The sequence below is a fragment of the Corvus kubaryi genome, unplaced genomic scaffold, assembly GCF_017639235.1.
Source record: "Corvus kubaryi isolate FWS band 111438036 unplaced genomic scaffold, C.kubaryi_AGA036_p1.0 split1-37355, whole genome shotgun sequence".
Classification (NCBI taxonomy): domain Eukaryota; kingdom Metazoa; phylum Chordata; class Aves; order Passeriformes; family Corvidae; genus Corvus; species Corvus kubaryi.
In genome coordinates, this window is record NW_024582078.1 from 3,386,710 (window position 1) to 3,394,614 (window position 7,905).

General features: G+C 46.9%; 1 protein-coding gene across 1 annotated transcript in view; it reads left to right on the top strand.

Annotated features, from left to right (window-relative positions):
• The window catches only part of CR1 (complement C3b/C4b receptor 1 (Knops blood group)), a 33,483-nt gene extending 25,956 nt beyond the window's left edge, over nucleotides 1–7,527 (top strand). Inside the window, exons 46-59 of the mRNA XM_042013328.1 lie at nucleotides 513–704; nucleotides 1,218–1,400; nucleotides 1,616–1,807; nucleotides 2,053–2,152; nucleotides 2,681–2,766; nucleotides 3,504–3,683; nucleotides 4,098–4,145; nucleotides 4,353–4,535; nucleotides 4,804–4,986; nucleotides 5,194–5,373; nucleotides 5,788–5,817; nucleotides 5,960–6,035; nucleotides 6,285–6,369; nucleotides 7,044–7,527. Of these exons, the coding sequence (XP_041869262.1) occupies nucleotides 513–704; nucleotides 1,218–1,400; nucleotides 1,616–1,807; nucleotides 2,053–2,152; nucleotides 2,681–2,766; nucleotides 3,504–3,683; nucleotides 4,098–4,145; nucleotides 4,353–4,535; nucleotides 4,804–4,986; nucleotides 5,194–5,373; nucleotides 5,788–5,817; nucleotides 5,960–6,035; nucleotides 6,285–6,366 (1,715 nt within the window). The 3' untranslated portion in view covers nucleotides 6,367–6,369; nucleotides 7,044–7,527. The remainder of the gene's footprint in view (nucleotides 1–512; nucleotides 705–1,217; nucleotides 1,401–1,615; nucleotides 1,808–2,052; nucleotides 2,153–2,680; nucleotides 2,767–3,503; nucleotides 3,684–4,097; nucleotides 4,146–4,352; nucleotides 4,536–4,803; nucleotides 4,987–5,193; nucleotides 5,374–5,787; nucleotides 5,818–5,959; nucleotides 6,036–6,284; nucleotides 6,370–7,043) is intronic.
• Nucleotides 7,528–7,905: the final 378 nt, after the last annotated feature.

The following is a 7,905-nucleotide window of genomic DNA, read 5'->3' on the forward strand; positions in this document are numbered from 1 at the left end:
CCATCCCGTGCCAGGCTCAGCATCCATCCCGTGCCAGGCTCAGCATCTGTCCCGTTCCAGGCTCAGCATCCATCCCGTTCCAGGCTCAGCCTGGATCAGGCAAACCTGCCAGCCTGCAGGATTGCATGGTACAGAGGGAGCCACACACAGGAGCTGTGTTCACTTTGGTGGCACTGGGAATAAGCTGGTGGCATTGCTCAAGTTTCCCAAAAGGAGGCAGGCTTGGGTGCTCTAAATACTGAAATTAAAGATTTCTGTGCTCTACAGCCCAAAGATGTGTGAAGGCACCATGCTGGCCATATTTGGGGGGGCATTGTTTTATTTAGAGTTTTTTTTAAGAGCATATAAATCGGTGCCTGTGTCCTTACATGCTGAGTGCTACTTGATGCAGACTACACAGAAGATATATTAATAACTTGGAGTTCAGCAGTGCCTATCAAAGCACCTGTTTCTCTTTAGCTGCATTTCACAGCCAAGGACATAGTTCTCATGCCCATTTTGTTTCTTGGCAGCCGGTTGTGACACACCAACACCAATGTTATTTGCTGAGCTAAGTGAGGAATATAAAAATCAGACTGAGTTTCCTGTTGGGATGACTGTGAACTACACTTGTCGGCCTGGATACGTGCAGCAGCCACAGATATCACCAACCATCACATGTCTTGAAAACCTAACGTGGTCTGAAGCCCAGGAGTTTTGCAAACGTAAGTTTTGCAGATGCTTCTAATTTGTTTAAGTTGTTGTGCGATGAAGCCTTGTGATTTCTCCTTTACTGCTCCCTCCTCTGGAGGGTTTGGGCAGACTCCTGAAAACAGTGACTCTTCTCCTATGACACTGGGTGAAAGAAGCGTAAAATCAGCTCATCTCAACCCCTGCCATGGCAGGGACACCTTCCACCATCCCAGGCCGCTCCAAACATGTCCAGGGGCGGCACAGCCACAGCAGCTCTGGGCACCCTCACAGGGTCTCCCCACCCTCCCAGAGAGGAATTCCTTCCCAATCTCCCATCCAGCCCTGCCCTCTGGCACTGGGAAGCCATCCCCCTTGTCCTGTCCCTTCAGACCCTTGTCCAAAGTCCCTCTCCAGCTCTCCTGGAGCCCCTCTAAGATCTCCCCAGAGCCTTCTCCTCTCCAGCCTGAACAACCCCAACTTCCCCAGCCTGTCCCAGCATCTCGGCCTTGCCCTTTTCTCAGTTCTGTTTTGTCCTCTCTCTTTAGTGCTGCAATGCCCTTCACCTCCAAATATTGACAAAGGAAACCACGACAGCCAGGACTTGGAGGTGTTCCCCGCTGGGATGGTTGTGAACTACAGCTGTGACCCTGGCTACAGCCTGCTGGGAGCGGCATCCATCTACTGCACCGACTCTGGCAACTGGAGCCTCCCTGTCCCTCAGTGTGCAGGTACACTGCGGTTCTAAGGTTGGACTTACGGATAGCCTGGGAGTTTCTGCCTGTAGGACTCATCCTCACCCTTCCCAAAATTCTGAATCCTTCACCCTCCCCTTTTTTTTCCCCATTTTGCACATAAATTTATATCTGTACATACCCAAAATGCATTTTAAAACAACTTTTGTCGTTGACACCCCCGTTTCTCCCTATGTTTTCTCCCCTGATAGGTGGCTGTGGTGCACCTCCAAACCTCACCTTTGCTGAGCTAGCCAAGGAATACAAAACTCAGCTGAAATTTGCTGTTGGAGACACTGTGCGCTACAGCTGCCGGCCGGGACACTCGAGACGCCACAGAATGCCCCAAACTCTGACTTGTCTCCAAAACCACACGTGGTCTGAAGCCCCAGAGTTCTGTACAAGTGAATAGCTCCATCAGTTTGGTGTTGCTTGTTGGAAATTGTCTGTTTTGTGGGTTTCTTAGAGCAATTTTTGAAGAACAGATTTGTACATGGCTTTACTTGTCACATGGTCTGGGCCGCTTTGGGCCTTTTCAAAATCACAGCTTTATTGATGTCAGAGCATGGACAGAACCTTAAGATACCTTCTCATAGTGTGTTACACAACTGCAAGGGAGGAGTTTAAACTCAGCCTTGTTCTTTCCCAGGGAAGCAATGTAAATACCCAGAAACCCCCAAGAACGGCAGAGTTGTTGTTCTGACTGATCTCCTTTTTGGGTCAACCGTGAGCCACGCGTGTGAGGAAGGGTGAGTCGCACGCTGCCTTTGCTGACTCCGTGTCTGAGTTTGGTGCTGGGTAAAGGATCAGAGCCTGCTCCTCTGCACATCTGTTCTCCCACAGCAGACCAGAATTGGAATTTTGGTTCTAATTTCGCCATAGTTGCCTGCTCCAGAGAGGGAGAACTGTCTCATTTTTCCCTCATGTGCTCAATAGATTAATTTGCAAACCAGTTTCAGTTTTCCTTCTCAGAGGGCCTCGAGCAGGAGCTGGGAGTGGGAGCAAGCCCGTGCTGCAAGGAGGCTCCAGCCTTTGGAAATCAGTTGGGTCCTGATTTAGCACCTGACCAACCTAACCCAGCGTTTTTGGGATCAGTGTTGCTCCTCCTGGATCTGGGAAGAAGGAACTTGGTGTCCTTCATTCCCATGTGTCAAACCAGCAGAGGGACCTTGGTGATCAGCTGGAATCAGGAGGCTGCAGAAAGAATCCTCTGGGGAGTGCAAAATCCAAGCTGAAGGACTTGGTATGAGCTGATATTTCTCTCTCTGTGCCTCCAGGTACAGACTGGTTGGACAGTCCCACAGGAGATGTGAGGTTTTGGGACGAGATGTTGCATGGACTGGTTCGCCTCCCACCTGTCAGAGTAAGTAGGTCACCACTAGATTGGGGCCAGAATTCCCAAATTAAGTCCTTGAAATGAAAAAGCATTTCCTTTAAATAAATAGAACTAGAGGAATAATACTATTAAAGAATAATACTCCTCTGGGACAGTTTTTTTTTTATGCTTGCATGTTTGGTTTCTTCTAAAAATCTTCCAGATGTAAGCTTTTGATCTGTCACAGCAATGCAGACTGGAGAGCTGTGACATGCCTGCAGGGACTTGTCCCTTTTGTTTCACAAGCATACATAAGAAATCAAGGAAGAAAAGTGTTTTGTAGTAGAAGAGAGGGATTTTGAGTAAGATTGAAGTGGAATCTTCCAAATCCTGTACTGTTACCCAAGGCACAGGGATGTTTTGCAGGGGTTGATCATTGCAATTAGTCTTTCCTTCAGATGGAATTGCTTTGGAAGGCACGAGGTTGGGACAGTAAAGCATTCGTGAGAATGACAGTACTGACAGATTTCTACCCCGTTTCATGTATTTATTAGACTGTATTTGTACCATTCTGTTTATAGGCACAAAACTATGTTTATATAAATAACACTGTGGTACCCTTACAGCACCTGAAAGAACTAAAACCCCTCAGTTCTTGAAATTCTTTTCTGAGCTTCTAAGTAGTACCAGTGAAACTCCTCTGAGCACACTGAGAATGGACTTTAGGATGTGTTAACTACAACATCACATGGCTTTGCATCCCTAAATAGCAATTTCTCTTTCAGGGGTGGTGTGCCCAGTCCCACAGATCCACAATGGGAGAGTGATTGGCCCTAAGTCCCGCTACACCTACGAGGACTCTGTCACCTTTAAGTGCCGCAGGGGCTTCACCTTGCGGGGCCACTCCACCTCCCAGTGCCGAGGGGACAGGAGGTGGCACCCACCCGTACCTGTCTGTGAGAAGGGTAAGAATCAGCACTTGGGCTTGTCAGGATTGCACATTCCTCCTGGTTCCTCCTGCCCACTCACCAAAGCCAAAGTTGCTTTTATTTTTCCCGTTTGCCCCAGCTACTTTAATGAGAAAGCAGAAATTTTTCCTTTCATTTATGCCTCTCTTCACATGCAGGAGATGAGCCAGGGCTTGGGTAATGCTGTAAGTATTGGCACGATTTGCACTTTCTCACACTGCTAGTTGCAATCCATAATCCACATTCTCTTCATTCCCTGGAAGTGAGGAATTTGGTAGCTTCAGGACACTGACAATCAGAGAGGAGTGAATTTTTTCCTGGAAACATAACATCAGGATGATGGGGAATGAAGGTCAATTTGTGCATTTTATTTGCTCAATCACATTTTTAAACTCTTAATGCTGCATCTAGATGGAGTGGCAGAACGTTATCACCATCCTGATACCACAACAAAGCCAGGTAGGTCTCTCACCTGAAGAGGCGAGATTTGATTTACTAATCTCTAACTCCGTCTCCCAACCTGTCCTGCGTTTCTGAGGGAACTTTGCAGAGCGCTGGGCAGGGCTGTTGGAGTCAGCGCTGTGGGAGAGAGCGTTCAGCCTTCCCTGCAAGATTTCCCTCTTGCCTCTCTGAGCTCTGTTTTGACCTGCACATCTCTGTTTTCAGTGCTGCACTGCTCCAAGCCTGCAGATATCACCCACGGGTCTTTCCGTGGCCCAGCAAAAGCAGTTTTTACTCCGGGAACATCTGTAAACTACATCTGTGAGCATGGCTTCTCTCTCCTGGGGACAGCATCCATTTATTGCACACCATCTGGAGCCTGGAGCCATCCCCCTCCGGTCTGCCAAGGTGTGTGTGGCTGCAGAGAGCTAAGAACAAAGGACATTTAACAAGTCTTGCCTTAGGGGAAGGTTTGTAGAAGGTCTAAATCTGGGTACAGAATGTGTGACAAGAACAAGCTCAAGTTTTTAGCCTTTCCAAGGCCTGCTGGAGTTACAGGGGTCTGAGTTGCTGAGTCCAGGGGAAGAAAATCAAAGGGAACAGTCAAGGCTGCAGAGGGACAATGTCCCAGTCACTCCTTCAGCATCCTGTTGTTTGTCTCTCCCTGACTTTCCAGTTGTGAAATGTCTGCAGCCTCCAAACATCAGCAACGGGAGGCTCAAAGGCAACACCTCTGACACCTTTCCCTACGGAGCCGCTGTATCCTACAGCTGCGATCCTGGTTATTCGCTGGTTGGGAATGCTTTCATCAACTGCACAGTGTCGGGAGCCTGGAGCCAGCCCCTCCCTCAGTGCAAAGGTGAGTCTGTGCTTCCTTTGTTGTTTGGAATCGCACGTGGGATTGAGGCACTTCTGCAGCCACAAAGAAAGGAATTATCCTGCGGAATAAGAATTCATTCCTGGCTACACTCGGAACTCAAGAGCAATGTCCTAAATAACCCACAGCTGTGTTTCACGTATTTTGTGTTTCCTCTAAATGTCCTCCTTCTATTGCTTCCAATTTCAGAGATCAGATGTGAATTCCCGGATATCCAAGGTGTTAAAAGAGCCATTAAAGGAAATACTTATCGCTCTGGGACTAACATTACTCTTGAATGTGAAGATGGTTACATGCTGGAAGGCATCAGTCACACCCAGTGCCAAGAGGATTTCAGCTGGGACCCTCCCGTGCCAGCCTGTAAACTGAGTGAGTGGAACTGGAACGAAGCAAAGATCAAACAGAAACATGTAAATGCATTTTAAACATGCAAATACCTGTCTGCGTTTAAAAAGAAGTGTATAAAGGTGTGGTTTTAAGAAATCTGGTGTTGTGGGTCTTAGCAGGGTCTCTTGTGAGACCCTGGCACAGGAAAGCTGTGGCTGCCCCTGGATCCCTGGCAGTGTCCAAGGCCAGGCTGGACAGGGCTTGGAGCAGCCTGGGATAGTGGAAAGTGTCCCTGCCCATGGCAGGGGACTGGAACTGGATGAGCTTTAAACTCCCTTCAACCCAAACCATTCCATGATTCTAAAAAGTTTGTCGGTAAAGCAATTAGGGACAGTTGAGAAATGCTGTATTTTGGTAGAACAATCTTCTGATTTTTCTGTTTTTCCTTCCCTCCAGCATCCCCCAAGTCTGGGTCAGTGGGCCTAGGTAAGCAGCTTACAAACAGTTTGCATTTGAGGTCAGTGGCTCAGGGGCACAGGTTCCCTCTGCTTACCTGGCACACACACCCTGTTGTGTATTTCGGTGCTTTACACACACGGTGAAAATAACCCGGGCTCTTCTCCCTCAGGAGTGGCAGCCGCGGCAGTTGTGCTGCTCCTGGGGGCAGGTGTTGTCTGGAAAATCATTTCCAAGCAGAAGGAAGGGTAAGGCTCGTTTGTTCCTATCATTTGCTGCCAAGTCCCAAGCTTTGTACACTTGATAACACTTGAAATATTTGCCTCAGTGTGCTTAGGCCTTATTAATTTTTTACCTTCAGCTTAGGCTCGCAAATGATAGAATTGGGAATCCATGGCGTGGTTATGTCATTTTATGTCAAGCTTTTCTTTCCTAAAGGAAACCAACGTGAGTGTTCTTTTACAAAGCAACTCACTGTTCTCTTCTTTTTCACGTAGCTATTATCGTACGTATGAAAACTATAATTGCAGAACCCCCCTGAACCCAGCAACTGAACAGAAAGGCTCATGTCTCCCATAGGAGGTATGGATTTCTATTCCTCTACATAAAATATCAGTTACAGCTGCAATAACTGCATTGTCACTTGTTTACATTGCTGACTACATTGTCTCCTTCAGTCACTATTTTCCTAATACAGTCGTTCAAGTAGAAACCTCTTTCCCCTCCATCTTCTGATAGAATAATTTCTTTTGCTGAATAAAAGATGTTTTAAACATATTGGGGCTTTAAAACATCCTATTTGTTTCTGACACCACCCTCAATGCGTGGCTTTCCTTTTCCATAATCTGGATGGATGGTGTGCACAGGTCAGACTTCCAGACCAGCCCTTGCTGCTGACATAAAGCTGCTTTTAATTTGCACAGATGATGAAAAAAATGGAAAAAGCTGTAGTAGAGTCAGAAAAGGACACTGAACTTGGTTTGGGGGTTTTTTTATTGCTTTCACATTTACTACAATGGTATTTTTACTTACAGGTGAATCTACTTTCTGTGGTGGATCTGTTGCAGCCAACGGTGTTGGCAGCACTTTGCCTACAAAGAGGCATGTGCAAACAATAGCTCTTTTGGGTTTTTTCCGTGATTTCTTTGAAACAAAGCATTTCCCAGAAATCCCCTCCTCCCTCTCTGGGTGGTGATGGAATCTCTACACAACAGGAAAGCTCTGATGATAACACCAGGATATCATCTCTTTCCTAGGCTGGGCGTCCCTGCTGCTGCTAACCGGGCCCTGGGCTCCTTCCCCGCAGCGAGGAAGTGCTGCTCACGTGGAGACTGGAATTCTTTGGCCAAAAAAAGGGCATTTTACTGTAAATCTTTAACGCTCTTCTGCTCCCAGTAGTTTCTGTAAGGATCTAATGAGGCTCAGACTGCACACAGTGCAGATGCTGCCTCAGAGGGAATTCTGTGCACTGCTCCTGATGAAGAATATTTCCTTTATTCCCAAAAAACTGGATAACCAAGTGGATAACCCCAAGCTGTGGTAGGGAGAAACCATGTGTAATGTACTGACCATAACCCCCTCTCCCTGTCTCCCTGTGCCCACCAAAACAGGGGTGGAAGTCACCATGTGTTAATTAATATCTTAATTACAGCTGTATTTACATCTTTATTTCCTTCCAGAAATGCTTATGTGCAGTGTTCCTTTACCAATGCTTAACCTAATAAAAGCTGATGATGACAATTCTGTGTCTTCTAGGTCTATCTAGAACTTTAAGTAATTTCTGCTGTTCTGTTAAATTTTGTGGCTGTTCTATTTTAATGCTGCTCCGCCACACACGGGCTTGAACTTCCAAAGGCGAGCAGCCCTGCACAGGGGTGTCCATCCTGAGCTGGCTGTTATTTTTAATTAATCACCGTAGGTGTTCAGATCTTGGCAGCTGCATAACTAAATACACTTTGATTTTTTCCCCTCTTTCCTTGAGCTGCCCAGGAAAGGGTTTGATCTTCTCACACCCGGGGCTGTAATGCACTGAGGGTGTTCTAGAAGGTGGAATATGCCCACATATTCAAGATTACTTTAAGTCAGGGCGTTTTTTGGCGGAAGATCTTTTTGTACCTA